Here is a 17,053-nt window from a genome sequence, read left to right as displayed (position 1 = left end):
CCAACAGCAACAATCACTGGGAGGCCACATGTCTGAGAGTTCGACCACTTGAACCATGACTATGGAGTAGACTATCGACGATGGAGTATGTCCTCCGTAGTCCATCCGCTGTAGGATTGATCGAGTGGACTGATAGGACTTGCCTTGATTTCGGGTATATCCTCTGATCGCCTGATGGGGTTAAGATTTTCCCTCCAATACTCCTACTACAGTCGACTACTTAGTATCTATTCTAAATAATAAATAGTCCTCTTTATGATCTTCGCTTCGCACCAGACAGGAATTGTCTTAGAAAAGTTGCTGGTTCCGGGATTTCGGTGCCGGAGACCTCCCGATTATTAGCCCTAACCCCTGCTTGAGTCTTCAACTGTTCGGCGCAGATTCCTATGGTCGAACGACACAGGGGGGGGGGAACTGGCTCTGCTCCGGGTACTCGCGGGATCAGATGGTTTGCCAACTCAAAACTACTGCAGGCTTGCAGCTCTGAAGAACGGTACTACGTAGTCTTGTGTGCTCTGTCTGGAAATATGGGGGAAATCATGAAAAGACGATCGTCACCACTTCCACGGTCATAACCAGAAATCCGTAGATTAAAAGAGATCACATGCCTCGAAAATGTCCTGGCCCTGTGAAGAGGCAATCATTGGAGTCAGGACGAGAGAGTAGAGACCTAAAGCACAGTAGATTAACCATGTAGCAGTCCTTACCATTTGCTCCCCCACAATTCCACTCTTTTTTTAAACTGACTAGGTAAACTTTGGGCATTCTGCAGACAAGACTCAGGAAATCCTTTGTCTCTCTCGCTCTCGCTCTCTCTTTCTTTCTTTCCTTTCCCCTCTCTCTCTCTCTCTCCCTCTCTCTCTTCCTTGATTGTCGGCGCCGTTCTCTTTCGCTCCTCCACCCACCATCGTCATTCATTATATCCCGCCTGTGATCAGGCCTGTCACTCATTAACTTTTACCCTTCATTCAAGCCGACTTTTGCGTGGTTCTTCCATCTTATTCTTCATCTTCTAATTTTCACCTGGTCCTCGAACGTGATATCCCTCAAAAGAGATCTCACGAGATATCAACCCATTAGCAACCATTTTTGTTCCGCGGCCTCGTTCGACAGAGTGTCTCAAAAACGTGCTACATCCGGACGGATCTGATCTGAATTGTGGGACTGTTCCTGTATTATTCTCCCGAAAATCGACAGGCACAATCCCACGCCAAGGCTGTCTTGCCATTCGTTGCACGACACGAGAGACCCCCGACCCGATTCCATTCAAGTCAGCCCTAATCAATGTTCACATCATGAGTGCGCCTTCGGTATTACCACGATGTTTGCGCACCGTATGTCTTTCTCTTCTCATAGCCTCCACATGGGCAGCAAACACATCACAATGGAAACCCAGAGCCATCTATCAGACCATGACAGATCGCTTCGCCCGCACCGACGGCTCGACCACAGCACACTGCGTGTCCTCAGAGCGAATCTACTGCGGCGGTACATGGCGCGGGATGATCAACCAGCTCGACTATATCCAAGGCATGGGGTTCGACGCGGTCATGATCTCCCCCGTCATTAAGAACGTGGAGGGCCGGGTCGAGTACGGTGAGGCCTACCATGGCTACTGGCCCATCGACCTCTATGAACTCAACCCACACTTTGGTACCGAACAGGATCTGCTGGATCTGAGTGCTGCGGTACATAAGCGCGGCATGTTTCTTATGATGGACACGATCATCAACAACATGGCGTATATCACCAACGGCAGCGACCCGGCCACCAGCATCGACTATTCCGTCTTCAAGCCGTTCAATAGCGAGAGTTACTTCCATAAGTATTGTAAGATCACGAACTGGCTCGATCCTCAAAACTACCAGACTTGTCAGACTGGCGACAACATCGTACCACTGCCGGATCTCTTCACTGAGCACGACGAGGTGCAACAGACGCTCATCAAGTGGGCGCAGGACATGATCGCCAAATACTCCATTGACGGGCTGCGTATCGATGCGGCCAAGCACGTTAACACAGGCTTTCTTTACAACTTTGGCAAGGCGCTCGGCGACACCTTCATGACTGGCGAGGTGTACGATAGTTCGGTGGATATGATCTGCGACTACAAGAACCACTACATTACCAGCGTGCCGAATTTCCCTATCTTCTATGCGGTGATCGACGTTTTTACCCAGTCCAAAATGGAGGAATTACCCAACGCCATCGAAGTGATGAAGCACAGCTGCCAGGACACCAATGGGCTGACCCTCTTTACTGAGAGTCATGATGTATCACGGTTCGCCAACAGGACGGACGACATAGTGGTAGGTCCTACCCGGTTCCTCAGTAGATGGGAAAAGCACTCCGAGCTGATCAAGGAAAAAAATCCATCTAGCTCGCCAAGAACGTGGTGACGTTCAATATCCTCTTCGACGGCATCCCAATCATCTACCAGGGCCAGGAGCAGCATTTCCACGGCTCGTACGAAGACCAAAACAGCAACCGTGAGGCTGTCTGGCTGTCCGGCTACAACAGAGACGCCGTGCTGTACAAGCACATCCGCACGATGAACCGCATCCGCAAGCACGCGTACAATCTCGACCCGGACTGGTTCAATATGCAGACGATCCCGATCTACCAGGGAGAAAGCGAGCTCGCGTTCCGCAAGGGGATCGAAGGCCGCCAGATGGTCATGGTTCTGTCGGCCCAGGGCACCAAACAAACTGGACAGTATGACTTGGCCTTGCCCGTGAGCTACAACCCGGGAGTCGTAGCGATGGACGTGATCAGCTGCGTCAACTACACCGCCAACGACGTAGGGCAGATCACCATCAACATGAAGACGGCGGATCCGCAGGTGCTGTTCCCCGCCGACCTCATGGCCGGCAGTGGGCTCTGCGGGTACAGCGAGTCCAACATCTCGTACGTCGAGCTGAAGACGGGGCGCAAGTCGCCAACCGTATCATCACCATCGGCCGGCGTCGCCGTGGCGCCGGTACGGAGCATGTCTGTCACGATTCTGTTTTCGCTTCTCATGTCAATAGCTATTGCGGTGTTGAGTTGATTTTGATGTCTATACCTTTTTTTTTCTTCTTTTTCACTTCTTCTTCATCTCCTTCTTCTCTGCTTCCAATGCGTTTTCTGCATGACTGGCGAGTGTAATTATGGTAATGTTTTTGTTCATTGTAAATGCATCAGAACAATGCCCAAGTGCGAAGCACTTGGGAGTCTCTCTTACAACTATATATACGCACATACACGGAATATATATATTATATATTACCTATGTCCCATCAGGCACACAAGTATCCTCCTCCACATCATCAATTCAGCCGAATCCATCAGTTTGCTATTGGACCACTCCACACCGGCACCTCGTATTATTTCTCAAAGCCTCCTCCGCTTAAAGCATATTCCAATGTCAATCTCGCCGGCCTTCTTGGCATCTTGCAGTTTTCTTAGCCTGGGGGGGGGGGGAGAGTTCACGCACGGGTTGACACTTTGACAGGGACACTTCATCTCCCGCAAGCCGGCAACACGAGCCCTCGACTATTTTGCCCGATTGAGGAGACCCAAATGGTCGAATCAGCGAGCCTGGATACGGAGTTCGTCAACTCCCTCCAATCGGCTCTGTCTCCTTCCGTGTCTCACTTCGTTGTCCCTTCTGGCTTGGTACGCCTGGGGGGCCCCCGTATTTGTGCTCGTATCGGTGGGTCGTTAAATACCGGCCGAGGCTGCGAGTACCAGACGCGTATGAATACGGTACATGGGTTACGGGAAGCCGTTTCGTACTTTACATGGGCTGGTATCCATGGGATGTTTGGTACGGTCATGCTCCTTACATGATCCCGCACCCACACAAAACCGGTTTTTTATCCCTGAACCCCGAAACCAAAAAAAAAAAAAAAAAAAAAAAACTTAGTCCCAGTGCCCCCCAGTTTGTGTGATCATCGAATGCATGCACCAGCATGGGGCAGGGGAACAAGGGAAACAATCAAGTTGAACTTGTGGAGTTGTTGAAGGGGCTTGGTCATTACATTAAAAAAATAACTGGATAGGAATGGTAGGAAACTAAGACAGGTCTAATGCGCATTGTAGATCTTCATATAAACAAACGTCCCCGGCGGCGATTCATCTGAGAATTTCCATATCTTTCCGCGTGGGGGGGAGGGAGAGAAAGCCATACCCTAGTTCACCTAGGAAGTAAAAGAAAAAAAATTGTCACACTGCAAATGCTCTTTTTATTCAAGCACTTTACAGAGCCAGGGCGGCCAGACCCAGCAGGATGGATCCGGCGGGGATGGCGAGGGCGCCGGCGCTGTTGGACAGGGTGACGCTGGGGCTGGTGGTTCCCGAGGCGGTGGAGGAAGCGCTCGGCTTGTCCTTGGAGGTGGCGGTACCGGTGCTCGAGGCTGTGGGCATTGTCAGTAAATTTTATTCAAGCCTTCTCCCTGGGGGCGATTGTAGCTGCTCACCAATGCCGGTGGAAGCGGAAGAGGTCAGGTGGGTGGAAGCGGCAGTGGAGGAGAGGGTGGTGGAAGCGGCGGTGGAGGAGGAGGCATCAGTGGCAGTGGTAGTGGCCTTACCGGTGCTGGTGGCAGTGGAGGAAGTGGAAGAAGAGGTCTCGGTGGCGGTGGAAGACTTGGAGCTGGAGGAGGAAGAGGAAGAAGAGGAAGCGGAAGAGTCCGAGACGTTGAACTGCTGCGACTGAGCCAGAATGCCGCTGTTCAGGGGATCGTTCGAGACGATGTTGATCTGGTAACCGGCGCTGATGCGAGCTGTCAGTTTTGTGGACGGATTTCGTTCATCGACTGGATGGCCACGAACCCTTCGGCGGCGGTGACACCCTGAATGGTGAAAGAACCGTCGCTGGCCTTGACATCCTCACCAACAAGCTTGTTGACGGGGGGGTACGAGTTCATCTTGACCAGGTAGATGTCGAACGACGAGGGATCAGTGCTTCGCTTCTGTTAGTCCTTGATCGGCGATAGAAATAGCCCATAGAGAGAAGATGTACTTGACAGTGGTCCATTCGACCTTGGTGCTGTGGCTCAGGTCGACCTCCTCGTTCTTCTTGGGGGAGGTGATGGAGATGGCGGCAGCGGTGCCAACCAGGGCAGTGAGGAGAGTCAGAGTGAAACGCATTGTGGTGATTGATGTGGATGTTGAGAGTTCGTTTTTGAAACTGAAGTTGTTCTTTGTTGTTGGAAGTGACAGACAATCTATCCAGATATTACAATTAGATATAGATGGGAGAAACGAACGACAGTGGTGAGATGTTTGTTGGCAAGAAGGAGGAACCAGGTTGGCAAAGAGGCTGAGAAAGATATTTTATATCAATACTTCAATACTCTGTACTCCGTATTTATCTCGGATTTCATGGTATTATTTCTTAGGACTTATAAATAGCAGAGACATCCCATGATTATCAGTCCATGTCTTACTCTCCAGCTCTGCCAGCCCTATCATAACAGCAGAAACCAAGGATGCCTCTAGCTTGAATCACTGGTATCCAGTGGTATCCATCTGCCAGTTCCTCTCGTGTTGCTTCTTGATCAATAGCCAGTAATACACTTCTCACAGCCACATTCAGGAGATACTTCGGTTCACTATCCTATCACGACTATCAAGCTGATCAAGAGCATCAGTTATCAAGATCAGGCCCTGGTGGATAGACGTTGATCCAGTCTACCTGCCTATCCTTACTGAATCCAAACGCCCCTCGATCACTGGTCACATCATCCGTCACCAGCCCAACGGCTTGCAGCCTGCTCAAAAGAGGCTCCTTTTGGGCCTCAGCCCTCAAGCCTCCAAGTAGATAATCACAAAGTAGACTCTAATGGTAGCCCCAATCTCCATCACCACGTTTCCGGGTTTCCGTGTCCAAGTCAGACTCACACGGCTGGCAGCCTTGCAGGATTCGCGTAGCAAGTGTCGGGTTGCCGCGTCTTCGTCAACTCCATTCAGCTGTTTTACGAGAATCATAACTATGATTCAGGTTTTCGTACGGAGGATCCTACTCCGTAATACATCCTAGTGGAGACGGGGGATTATGATGGACTAGTTATGGTTCACGCACGGAATTATCGGATTACACAGGATTAATTACCACAAGAGAGAAAGACTACCGAGTCAACTAGGCTCTACACAGTTAACAAGTCTTAAACAGTGGGCCAGAAAGTACGTACTCCGTAGAAATCAGAGATCGGAAACCCCTGGAAGGCTGGGGCATTGACTATTGAGTTCTCTAATGAATTACAGAGTTAGGGATATACAGAGATCTAACAACACCTACTCAGCCTGTGCATGATTTACTTCATCTTGATGCTATTTGGTGGTACAGTGTAAACAGATTTATTGATAACAAAAGCTAAGGCAACTACGGAGTATTACTCCTATACGAGTATCTACGGTTCGAGGAGAGAAAAGAAGAAGACAAAGAAAAAAAAAAAAAGGACCTTAATTGATCATAATTACCAAGGTCGGGCTATAATTATTATGAACTGTTAGTGCCACAGTGCCTGTGTGGAAAAGAACTAGAAAACTCTGTCAACCCAAATCATGGAATCATTCCTACTAGTTTCCATAGTCTGCACTTTGGCCCAGCCATTCCCGTACAGTATGACTTAATTTGGTTTTGGATACATGCTAGTGGAGACACTAAAGAAGAATTCCTCTAGTCTCAACTCTCAACTCTCAACTCTCAAGTCTGCAGTTTGCACACAGTACTCTGTACAACTGAAATCTGGAAATCTCGATAGGGTCCACTACTTGCCCGAGTCAGTACCTTTGAACCTCGAACTCGAAGAGTGCAATTCCATCGGTTGTTCCCCGAGTAGGCGCAGTTCCTCGGGCTACCCGTGTGGCAAGTGCTCATGGATCAGCGTATCCGTTGAAAAGTTGTTTAGTGCCTCCATTCGGTTGATTTCCGCTTCGCCACCAGAAGAATCCATAACGACGGCAATGCTGCCGGATAGCAAGGCGTTTCCTATGTCTTGCTTAATATAGCGCAGGTGACCCGAAATGCTGTATAATAATAGAAGATGCTGTTAGAACCAAACTTTGAAAGAGCTATAACATCAGTAGAGAGTAGAGACTAGAGACCAAGGCATGTAGTATCGATCTCTCGCTCTCTGGGTCAGGCAAGGCTCTACGCATGGACAGAATGCCATGCAGTCATGCGCACTTTGCGAAGTGATTATATATCAACAAACGCCGTGTAAATTTAGAAACTACCTCCCTATCACCGCCATTATTCATAGAACCGCCTATCCTCCAGTCTGTCCCCGGTCAATGTCGCTCCGTGTGTGATCATATGCCGACTCCTCTTTCAGTTTGATCAATCTGTCTGAGTCTTCGCTTGCACCGAGATGCTCATGACCATAGATTTGAGGCCCGCCGTACCTTTACGTGCCGGAACGGGATCCTGTGCGCTAAACATGTCTTGTTGCTGCTTTGGCAAAGGTTAAGCGCGCAAGATCGCAGCTGAAGAAGCACCAGTCATGCACGAGCCACAATCAAGCATTGCACGATGATTGATGTGGCGGTTTTAGCTGTTCTCGACTGTCTGTCACTACTTTAGATGGCAGCTAGGGTTGCGTTGCATGATTGCATCAAGCAAGATGCCGAAGATATACTAGGGCTAGATCGATAACTCGGCACATTGGTAACAATGTGCCTACGATGAGGATGACTTGTAGCTGTTAGCCTAGGGATATCACGATTCGAGGTTGAAGGAAATGGTCATGGATCATTACCAGCTATATGATAAGAATACGAGCAGCCGATGTGAGAAGGAACACGTGCACTTGAAACTAATGAACAGGCAGCAGGAGTGTTGTCAGAATTCACTGTGATGACTCTGCACCTCTTCCTTAGTACTTATGACGCTCATTGGTTGAGTTGATGCCTGGTATATCTCTTCGTCTTCAAGTCACCCTTCGACTTCATACATATTCCCTAAACAAAATCATCACTTACTTCACGATGTCCTCCTCTCTGTCACTCCCCCCCAATTACCAACTTCACGAAGGCTACCCCGCAGTCGCAGACTATCTCCATCTCCGCGCTACCTCGGGTCTCAGCCCCAAAACGGCCGCTCAAGGTGCAGCTGTGGCCAACGGAAGCTGGTATGGCTGCTACGTGACATATACCGACAAAGACTCGGGGGCGTCCACCCCCGTCGGCATGGGCCGCATCATCGGTGATGGCGGGTGGTATTTCCACATCGCCGACATGGCAGTTCTGCCTGATCACCAACGACGGGGATTGGGAGATGTCATTCTCAAAACACTCCTGGCGAAGATCCGGGAAGAGGCTCCCGAGGGGAATCCGTATGTGAATCTCTTTGCTGATCCACCGGGAAGAAGACTATATGCAAAGAACGGGTTTGTGGAAGGGGCACCGAAAGAAATGGGGATGGTGATGGTTATGGATAGAAGTGATCAGCGTGGTCAATGAGGGTGTCTTAACGATGTCTTGTTCTTCGGTCTTCTCGATCACGGACTTGCGCCTTCGGGTTTCAAGACCTAACTGCTGTTGGCAGCATTAAGAGTCGGGGAATTGATGTTGATAGAACAAATGAGACAGCATGAGCCCGGTTTCATGGACATTCCAGTGTCCTTGAAACTAGGGAATGCCTGCAAACAATCAGGCTAATCATACTCGTGAATGCGTCCTCAATCTTTCCGGTGGTGATTTGACACGCTAGGTTAAAATCCTAGGACAGGCGACAAGCACTCTGGGCGAATTCCAGCAAGAACGGTGATAGAAAACGGGATTTCGGTAATCTAGGCTCGAGTTAGTGGCTGTAGGGCCGCTTTGGCCTTGCATATCAAGGCTTAGTGGTCAATATCTGTGCAGTCATGCAAGATGGACTAGGTGGGCTAAAGGACTACCTGCTAGCGAAGGAGACATGTGTGCTGTTGATCCATGTCGTGGATGAGTGCGTCAACCTAGTCATAGAAAGGAAATGTCCCCAAGATAAATCTATGAATATGTCTTTTCAGAACCTGTACGAAGGTGGGCAGGGAAATCTTTCAGATCGCTACCGTCTTCTTGTTCGAGTGAAGCTGAATCTGTGGCAATATCGCCATGACTATGGGTCAGGCAGGGCTGACCTGAGTATTACGATGTGTTTTTGGTATGGACTATCCAGATGCGATGACTGGATATATATCATCTACCTTCGGGGTAATAGTGAGTTAGAGGTAATAACAATTTGATGATAGCGTTCTTCTGGAAGACATATATACATTTAGGTACACCCACGACAAAGAAAGAATGAAACCGACCACCAGCAATAATTACATTATTAATCGCTTGATAAATAGGGAGGTAGCCTGTTTCTTAATTTGCATCAATATACCTCCCTATCTCGAACAACAACAGTAATAATAATACGTGAGGACAGTGAAGCATGTAGTATGGGAAGAGCAGAAAGAGGCTTGAAATGCAATTAGTATATATAATTAAGATAGTGGGCGTTCTTTAACAAGTTGTCTCCGTGGCGCAATTGGTTAGCGCGTCTGACTGTTAATCAGGAGGTTGGAAGTTCGAGCCTTCCCGGGGACGCTTCTTTTTTTTTTCTCTCTTTTCTTTTTGTTTGTCCTTCCCAACCAACTTCCTTTTTTCATTTATTTGCTATTGGCCGTCTGTCTAGTACACTTAAAACTGGTCGAAAACAGGGTCAAATGGCAATCTTTAATGGTGCCTATCCCTAATCTTCCTATACAGTCCATTCACAAACCAGATCATAATGATAAGCCGAGACGATATTCGAAGTTAATGACAAGATATCCTGCATAACGTATCCCCTCAATCATCAATAACGTCCATGGAAACACTCCCGAATGCATTCTGGCGAGCCTTCGCAATAAGCCTAGCTCTTAACACTAGCATCGCGTAGACGTGGTCCAAGAGATGAGTCAAATTGGTGGGATATTTCTCTAGCCCAGCTTCCCGTTCCCCATTGATAATGATGAGAGGGATATCTTCCTGCACCTTGTACACCGTGAATTGCACCTTTCCAGGGCCAAAGCCAACGGCCTCAAGGGCGTCTATAAACTCCGGCCAAAGCGTTTCTTCGACGATTGGTTTTTCCACAATGAAAGCCGTGTCCAGCACTTCATATAGGTTAACGAACAGCATATCGAGACGTTTGAGATTCGTGAACTTGGAGAGACTTGGGTATATGGCCACGAATTTACTGGGCGTGTGCGCTGACTGTATGATGTAGACCACATGGCGAATGCATCGAAGAGCAATCTGCTGGTCCTCGCTCGTCAGGTTGCTGACCTGGAGCTCCTGCATCTGGCGGGAGAAGTCACCGTCCATGGCAAATGTCTTGTTGGAAAAGAAGATTTCCTTTCCGGCTCGTTGTAGTCCCTCGGGCAGGGCGTTGACGGCGGCCCAATCCCTCAAGTGGGGGACCTGACTTGGATGGACGTTTTCCAGAACTTGGTCTTCCAGGGGAGTATCTTGGAAGTTGTCGGGGGATTTCTCTCTTGCCGCTGAGAAGCTTGTTAGGAATGCATAGGCATCAGTTGACCGTTGCAGAGGGTATCTCACCTTGGCATTGCTTTACCACTTTAATCCAATCCTGGATACAGAAGGGGACGGTGCATGTCATTTTTTCCAGGAGGATTGGCCGAAGTAAGTCCTCTGGGAGAGTGTCCATCTTTACCCTCGTAAATGTTACTTCCTAGATGAACGTTAGATTAACGAAAGGTATCCTACAGAAGTACTATGCGGATGTGAGTTAAGCGAGAAGATAGAAAGATCCAAGGCTTTTATAGTTGATGCAAGAGGTGGTGTCATTAGTAGTCGCGAGTAGCATTGCCATGGATTCTTTGAAACCTTCCTTTGTCGATATGCAAGGCAACACTCAGACGTAGCAAAGACTTTGTATATAAACTGAAACATGCCATGTGCTTAGAGAGACACAGACTGCTACCATCTATGAGGGAGAACAAATGAGACAAACGACCAGCGCATAGGCGTCATACCAAACGGCCTTGGTGGACAACCCATGGTAGGATATATGGACGCTGTTGACCACTTCTTAGGAGTAACAACTATCGCAGGCCCTTGAAAGAGCCAAAGTCCACTAATTTCTTCAGGTTATATCAGCCATTGTGTGCCTGAGCTGGGAGAACTTGGAGGTGCGCCAGATTTTGTCTTGTTCACTTGCGGGACTATCTACATATCATCATTGCGACGATACGTGGATTTTCGATTATTCAGTACATGTTCTGCTATGTAGTGGCGCAGGAATTCCTCTACACGAACTTTCTTCATAGCCTATGTAGCCTGACTCGGCTTATCCTGTGAATAACCAGCTAAAAGTGCATCCCGCAGTTTAGGAAACTCTTGAAATTTGATGATAGTGGCCTCGGAGTACCTTCGGACAATACCGTTCACCATGGCCACGGCCAAATGAAGCGGTTGGCCAGTCCTGGGATCACCCTGATAGGGCATTGAAGGCTTCACAGTCCGGTCATTCCATTCTCTGGTCATGCATGGACATCCGCCCCTGATTCGATCAGGAGCCTGGTAGTTCCCGTTTCGCCGGCGAAACACGCAGCATGCAGCCGGCGCCAGCCGGACCAATCCTCAGCTTTCATGTTGGCGCCATGACGGAGAAGAAGAGAGACGAGCTCGCGGCATCCTGTCATTGCTACATATCCCAGGGCGGGATGGCGTTTCTCCCAATCTATTGCCAAGACGTTGGGATCCATACCATGGAGAAGCAGCGAGACCATGTCGAGGTTGTTGTTGATGACAGCGAGATTGAACATGGTTCCTGTCGGATATTTTTCATGGTTTCTGTTGAAGATTCTCTCGGCAGTAGTGACTGTTGTCGTTCGAGCATGCCGTGATGGTCATTGGAAGAAGCATCTGCAATGCATCAATTTTCTGTGTAAAACTGGCGCAATGAATAGCAAAATAGTCATCATTGTCGGCGATACCCACTCGGGCATCGCAGGATAAGAGAGCCGTCAAAAGGCAAAGGTCCCCATGCTCGGCGGCAAGATGTGATAGAGGGCGGCCTCTTTTGTCGGTCCAGTTAACAGCATCAGTGTCGTATGTCTATTCTGTGAATCTGAACCGCAGAAGACGTATGCATCCAAAGCATTTTCTTCGGTTTTCAGATAATCGATTAGAACCGAGCTGCAGCGAGGATATACTCAGTATTTGATTAATGCATTTTATGTTTATTTTTTTCGTGTTGATTACCTACGCGCTGGATCTTTCCGACTCCAGCTGGAGATCTGTCAGCCACGAGATTTGGGATTTCGCCATTGAAGTACTTGCGCTGACCATGACACCACAATAGCATGGATGATCCTCTCACTCATGACTGCACTGCTTCGGACTTCAATGAACCATTGTCCTGTACCTGGTACAGCCAATGTTCTGTTTCGGAGTGAGGATTCCGGCGAAGGAAGCCATACGAGCAGGAGACTGCGGGATTGTTCTAGTTAACAATCAGCAATTGATACCATGCAATGCCTCATCATGATACCAGAGAGCGAGAAAGAGCCTGTTTGATCTGAGCCATTGTCTGTTGCATTATTCTCTCGTCAGTTTATGTGCCGCATGGAAGATATTCGTGAGATCTACTGAGCCCAGCTGGACAGATCATCCTCAAAGGCTGCTCGGAGCTTTTGGAGCATCTCACTGTACGATCCCAGCTCACAGTCCTGGAACGGCTTGAGAAGCAAAATCAGGATACAGATGCGAAAGTTTTCAATAGCCCTCTGCCAGGATGCCATCGTCTGAAGAGGGCAAGCGCGAAACTGAAAGACGGGAGAGTTCCGTCTCAAGGGTAACAGTCTGTTTCATGCAAGCGAGCGCCTCTATCAAAGCTGATACATCCTGGAGATATTGCTTCTGCGTCTTTTGTGGGACTTGGGCATCGCAGGGATAGATGCAGCTCAGCTGAGCGATCTGTGTCGCTACGTGCAGAACAGAGTCAAGACTTGCACTCATGCCGATACTAGCCATGAGGATTCTTGTAGTTCACCTGGAGAGTATGAGGGAGAATAGTTTGTGCAAAATCCAGGTTTCGTAGCACTCCTAAAATGTTCGAGTCAAGCCAAGATGGCCGTCTGCTTGTCAGTGTACAAGCTGCAATGCCGATGGAGTTTCCCTTGTTGGCTCTCAACCCACTCCCTTCAAATTCAAGAAGATATAGACGCAGGGACAAATGAGGAAGCTGATATGGAACAGCTGATTAGTTTGTCAAAGAGTGGAAATGAGTGAGATTGGCAAGGAATCTGTCAATTAGGCCACCATCATTTAGTTCCACACGTGAGCTTGGCTATTCCAGACTAGACTGAAGTCCTGATATGGTTATAGAGACATTCGGAAAGAGACATACTGTGTAGATTGTATTCTTCTGGTCAGTGAGCCTTCGGTTAAACGAAGCATCTTGACAACAGCTTCTTTCGGGTCTTGGATTTCCGGAATCGAAAGAAAAGTGGTTCATCCCGAAGAAGTGAATGCTCCCCCTGATATCGGATGGAGCTGTGATGATCGTGCTCCAGGGATCCTTTTCCTGCTAGGCATCAGAGGCGGGGCAATCTGCAGCTACTATATATCTAGTATTGGCATTTAATAGCAGGCTAGCATGGATGGCCCAAGCTGTGGACCCCGCCCCGATGGATATTGCATGCATGAAACAAGCGACAATCCAGATTCAGCAGCAAGGATCAGCATGAAGGATCAACTACAGCTGCAGGCCCGCAATGAGTCTCGGATATAAACGCCTCTGAAGCTGCCACGTCAATCTGCGAGAGGAGCTACCATCATATCACGCATCTGCAGGAAGGAGTCCTCAACTTTGGGTTGTTTTGGGTGACAGGTGGGATCATGGCGTCATGCTGTCATGCATGCGATGTCATATCCTTGGTCAATTCTCGGTGCGAAAGGGTTTAGAACCACAGTTTTAGAGAAGGAAATACAGACTATCGCAGACGTTTGTATTGAAATTCCAGTCATTGAGCCAGTTGCGTCCCGTTATTGGGCACTGGCATGTACACTATTGCAGTTGGCTGGCTGAACGATGCAAGCCATGACCCTAGGAAGATCGATATGCATGCAGTCAAGGTATTGATTGAGGCAGCAAGAGTCCCTTATAATTCGACACTCACCACGAATCTGTCATGTCCCCCGTGCCTCTACGAAAGCCTCAATTCTTAAAAACCGCCTCCTCCGCCCCCTAGACCAAACAAAATGCTGTCCAGAAGTCTCTATACAAAAGTCCCTCTCTTTCGAGCGTCACAATGCAGGTGCTTCTCTGTCCAGCCAATTCTCCAGCGAGCAATGGCTGCGGCAGCCGTAGCTGTGCCGAGGGAGTTTGCTCCCAACCCAGGGTTGGAACATAGGAATCTCAACCCTCATGAAAGAACCCATGCGCCCCAGTACTACGCAGCCATCTCAAAGATTGTGGAGATTAGGGAGCGATACATCAAAGACCGCTTCGTGTTCGTCGAGAGTGCTGCGATGGTACCCATCCTCAAGGGGCTCGGTGCGCAAGATGAGCATTTTGAAGCCATTCAGACCGTCAGCGATGGCCTTCGCACCGACCCAACTCTACCCTTTCGCGAGTCCAAAAATGGACGGTTCTGCTTCGACCTTGACACGCGTTCTGTGCGCCGATTGGAGTTCCAACCCTTTGCTCTATCCGTCGAAGAAGATTTTAAGCGACATGATTCCGGACAAATACGGCGTTTCGAGGAAATCGGAAACGACCTGCAGTTGAATACAGTATTCCAGGCTCTGTTGCTGTTCAAGTTCATGGTTTTCCACGGGGTGCAAACTCATCTCAGACAGAAGCTCGACTACAACAGCCACAAGTGGATCTCGACCGTCTTCAACCTGCGTACCGTGACTACATCCGAGATTCTAGGAGAGCCGGCCCTGGAAGGCGTGCACACCGACGGGGTCGACCATACCATGACCACATATCTGGGCAGCCGCAACATGGACCCTCGCAGCTGTGTGACCTTCATGCACTACAACGAGGAGCAGACCGGGATCGACTACGAGGAGACGACGGCGAAGCACATGGCCGGGCGAGTACACCATCTCCAATTCCTCGACACTCTCATCATTGTGGACAACGAGCGAAAACACAGTCTCTCGCCCCTCGAGCCTATTGACCCGCGGGTGCGAGCGACGCGAGACATGTTGATTTTCTTCACCCGGAAACCTGTCACCAAGGGCCACATCTCGGAACATCTGGACTCTCCCAAACCGCATCTGGACATGCCGATGGAGTTTCCCCTCTGGTTTCCGTGAAAAAAATTTCTCCCAACGAGTCCGAGTTTGAGGTGGCTATGCAGTGATCCCTGCGATGGATCAATCAATCTGCCAAGCTCCGAATATTTGGTGTTTGGATCCGGCGTGGATCTCCCTATTGTTGAGCGGGACTGAAATGATAGGCCGCCGAATCAAGCCCATTGTCTCTGAGAATTCATTGTCAGAAAAAAAAAAGGAAAGAAAAGAAAGCGGCTGGTTTGTTTTACAATTGCATTTTGTGTATTCAGTATTACTTGGACAGTTGGACTCAATTTTGAGATATACAAACTAGCATCATCATGCATACATATTGCCAAGGGGGAGCCCTGCCGTGCCAATCTGAGATTCATCTACTTTTTGAGAACTTATGGAGTAGTTTATCTAGCTATTCTAAATCAGGAATAACGACTCTCCCTGTAGCATGGATCAGCCGAAATTATCAATCTCTGGATCTATCACATCACACGGGGACAGATCTGCAGACACCTGCATGCCCCATAAGAAGTGTCATCCTCCTTGACCAATACGTGGAGCGTGTACCTGGCGTGCTCATCGGATTACTGGTTTCCCAAGGGATCCTGGACTGTTCACCGCATCTTCCCATAAATTGGAAATTGAATGCGATGCACGAAGGTGAACCCTACAGTAGCCTCCCACGAAATGGCGGTCAATACTACGGAGTAGATAGATAGACAATCTGCGCTGAGTTCACTAAATCCACCCTCATTCCTCTTTCGAATAGAAGAACCCTAGTAGTACTTAGATGCTTGACTTACATAAATCTCAAGAACCGAACCACGAATCGAAGAAAGTAACCTGGTTCTAGCACATAGTCATTAGAAGATTCACGCCGTGAAATCCTCCTTGCTCATATACTTCTCATACTCATAGTAGACCTGGAACTCCGCATAGCAATACGCCGGATCCGCCTCCATGCTGAAGTTATACTCGGCCTCCTCGTCCTCGATAATGACCTTCTTCACGGCACCCCCAGCCATCGCCGCTTCAACAGCCAGCTGATCCCGACAAGCATGCTCCAGCGCGTCGAACAGCCACGCCGCCTCATCCACCGTCTGTCCCACCGTCAACAGCCCATGATTGCGCAAGATACATCCCTTGCCCTTCGGCCCAAGGGCACTGGCGATCCGATCCCCCTCCTCCGCCGCCAGTACCACCCCGCCGTACGAGTCATACACGGCATGCGCGTCACGGAAGAACTTGCACGCATCCTGCGTAATCATGTCTAACCGGCGGTTGAACGTCGACCACGCCTTCCCTGCCGGACTGTGGCAGTGGCAGACCGCATGAACATCGGGTCGCGCCTTGTGCACGGCAGCGTGGATGAGAAAGCCCGCCGTGTTGGCCGGTCTCGACCGATTCCCGCCGATCACCTCGCCGGACAGATTGACGAGAATCATGTCCGAGGCCTTGAGGAGGCCAAAGTGCACGCCGAGCGGGTTCGTCCAGAAGGCATCCGGGTACTCTGGATCGCGGTAGGAGATGTGGCCTGAGAAGCCGAAGACGTAGCCCTGGCGCGCCCAATGACGGAACGTGCCTGCCAGATGGGCCAGTTGGTGAGTTCTTTGTTCGGCGAAGCTGGGGAATTTGGGAGGACCGCTGAGAGTTGGGCCGCCGTGGGAAATGGCTTCGAGGGGGGTTAATTGAGTGGTGTTGTTCCCTTTAGTTTGTTCATCGTTGAGCGATGGTGCCATGGTGCTTGGTCTGTCTTGTCAACTGCCTTGGGGGGGGGGGGGGAAGATGT

The 17,053-nt window shown here is 49.4% G+C and overlaps 8 protein-coding genes and 1 non-coding gene across 9 annotated transcripts, besides 5 other annotated features; 4 read left to right on the top strand and 5 right to left on the bottom strand.

Moving 5' to 3' along the window:
- Nucleotides 1-795: 795 nt before the first annotated feature.
- Nucleotides 796-863: a microsatellite.
- A 458-nt stretch (nucleotides 864-1,321) lies between these two features.
- On the top strand, nucleotides 1,322-3,049 carry ACLA_063440 (alpha-amylase; the record flags this gene model as incomplete). Its single annotated transcript, XM_001273801.1, has 3 exons — nucleotides 1,322-1,334; nucleotides 1,357-2,309; nucleotides 2,381-3,049. The coding sequence occupies 3 exons, from the start codon at nucleotides 1,322-1,324 to the stop codon at nucleotides 3,047-3,049; spliced, it is 1,635 nt and encodes a 544-aa protein (XP_001273802.1).
- Nucleotides 3,050-3,066: 17 nt separating this feature from the next.
- Nucleotides 3,067-3,108: a microsatellite.
- A 770-nt stretch (nucleotides 3,109-3,878) lies between these two features.
- Nucleotides 3,879-3,902: a microsatellite.
- A 337-nt stretch (nucleotides 3,903-4,239) lies between these two features.
- On the bottom strand, nucleotides 4,240-5,130 carry ACLA_063430 (GPI anchored serine-threonine rich family protein; the record flags this gene model as incomplete). The annotated part of the gene is made up of 4 exons (XM_001273800.1): nucleotides 4,240-4,397; nucleotides 4,461-4,753; nucleotides 4,813-4,944; nucleotides 5,003-5,130. The coding sequence occupies 4 exons, from the start codon at nucleotides 5,128-5,130 to the stop codon at nucleotides 4,240-4,242; spliced, it is 711 nt and encodes a 236-aa protein (XP_001273801.1).
- Nucleotides 4,492-4,622: a microsatellite.
- Nucleotides 5,131-6,666: 1,536 nt separating the features above from the next.
- Nucleotides 6,667-6,692: a microsatellite.
- Nucleotides 6,693-7,971: 1,279 nt separating this feature from the next.
- ACLA_063420 (GNAT family N-acetyltransferase) lies at nucleotides 7,972-8,445 on the top strand (the record flags this gene model as incomplete). The annotated part of the gene is made up of 1 exon (XM_001273799.1): nucleotides 7,972-8,445. One exon carries the CDS (start codon nucleotides 7,972-7,974, stop codon nucleotides 8,443-8,445), a length of 474 nt encoding a protein of 157 aa, XP_001273800.1.
- A 1,039-nt stretch (nucleotides 8,446-9,484) lies between these two features.
- On the top strand, nucleotides 9,485-9,558 carry ACLA_063410. Its single transcript has one exon. It is a non-coding gene; the product is annotated as a tRNA-Asn (tRNA).
- Nucleotides 9,559-9,801: 243 nt separating this feature from the next.
- On the bottom strand, nucleotides 9,802-10,615 carry ACLA_063400 (uncharacterized protein; the record flags this gene model as incomplete). The annotated part of the gene is made up of 2 exons (XM_001273798.1): nucleotides 9,802-10,496; nucleotides 10,555-10,615. 2 exons carry the CDS (start codon nucleotides 10,613-10,615, stop codon nucleotides 9,802-9,804), a joined length of 756 nt encoding a protein of 251 aa, XP_001273799.1.
- Nucleotides 10,616-11,498: 883 nt separating this feature from the next.
- On the bottom strand, nucleotides 11,499-11,783 carry ACLA_063390 (ankyrin repeat domain-containing protein; the record flags this gene model as incomplete). The annotated part of the gene is made up of 1 exon (XM_001273797.1): nucleotides 11,499-11,783. The coding sequence occupies one exon, from the start codon at nucleotides 11,781-11,783 to the stop codon at nucleotides 11,499-11,501; it is 285 nt and encodes a 94-aa protein (XP_001273798.1).
- A 952-nt stretch (nucleotides 11,784-12,735) lies between these two features.
- On the bottom strand, nucleotides 12,736-12,993 carry ACLA_063380 (uncharacterized protein; the record flags this gene model as incomplete). Its single annotated transcript, XM_001273796.1, has 1 exon — nucleotides 12,736-12,993. One exon carries the CDS (start codon nucleotides 12,991-12,993, stop codon nucleotides 12,736-12,738), a length of 258 nt encoding a protein of 85 aa, XP_001273797.1.
- Nucleotides 12,994-14,313: 1,320 nt separating this feature from the next.
- On the top strand, nucleotides 14,314-15,291 carry ACLA_063370 (2OG-Fe dioxygenase family protein; the record flags this gene model as incomplete). Its single annotated transcript, XM_001273795.1, has 1 exon — nucleotides 14,314-15,291. The coding sequence occupies one exon, from the start codon at nucleotides 14,314-14,316 to the stop codon at nucleotides 15,289-15,291; it is 978 nt and encodes a 325-aa protein (XP_001273796.1).
- Nucleotides 15,292-16,136: 845 nt separating this feature from the next.
- ACLA_063360 (aldolase) lies at nucleotides 16,137-17,003 on the bottom strand (the record flags this gene model as incomplete). Its single annotated transcript, XM_001273794.1, has 1 exon — nucleotides 16,137-17,003. One exon carries the CDS (start codon nucleotides 17,001-17,003, stop codon nucleotides 16,137-16,139), a length of 867 nt encoding a protein of 288 aa, XP_001273795.1.
- Between the last annotated feature and the right edge of the window lie 50 nt (nucleotides 17,004-17,053).

The sequence above is a fragment of the Aspergillus clavatus genome, genomic scaffold (genome assembly GCF_000002715.2).
Source record: "Aspergillus clavatus NRRL 1 1099423829796 genomic scaffold, whole genome shotgun sequence".
Taxonomy (NCBI): Eukaryota; Fungi; Ascomycota; class Eurotiomycetes; order Eurotiales; family Aspergillaceae; genus Aspergillus; species Aspergillus clavatus.
The sequence above is the reverse complement of the archived record's forward strand: the minus strand, read 5'-3'. Positions and strand labels throughout refer to the sequence as shown.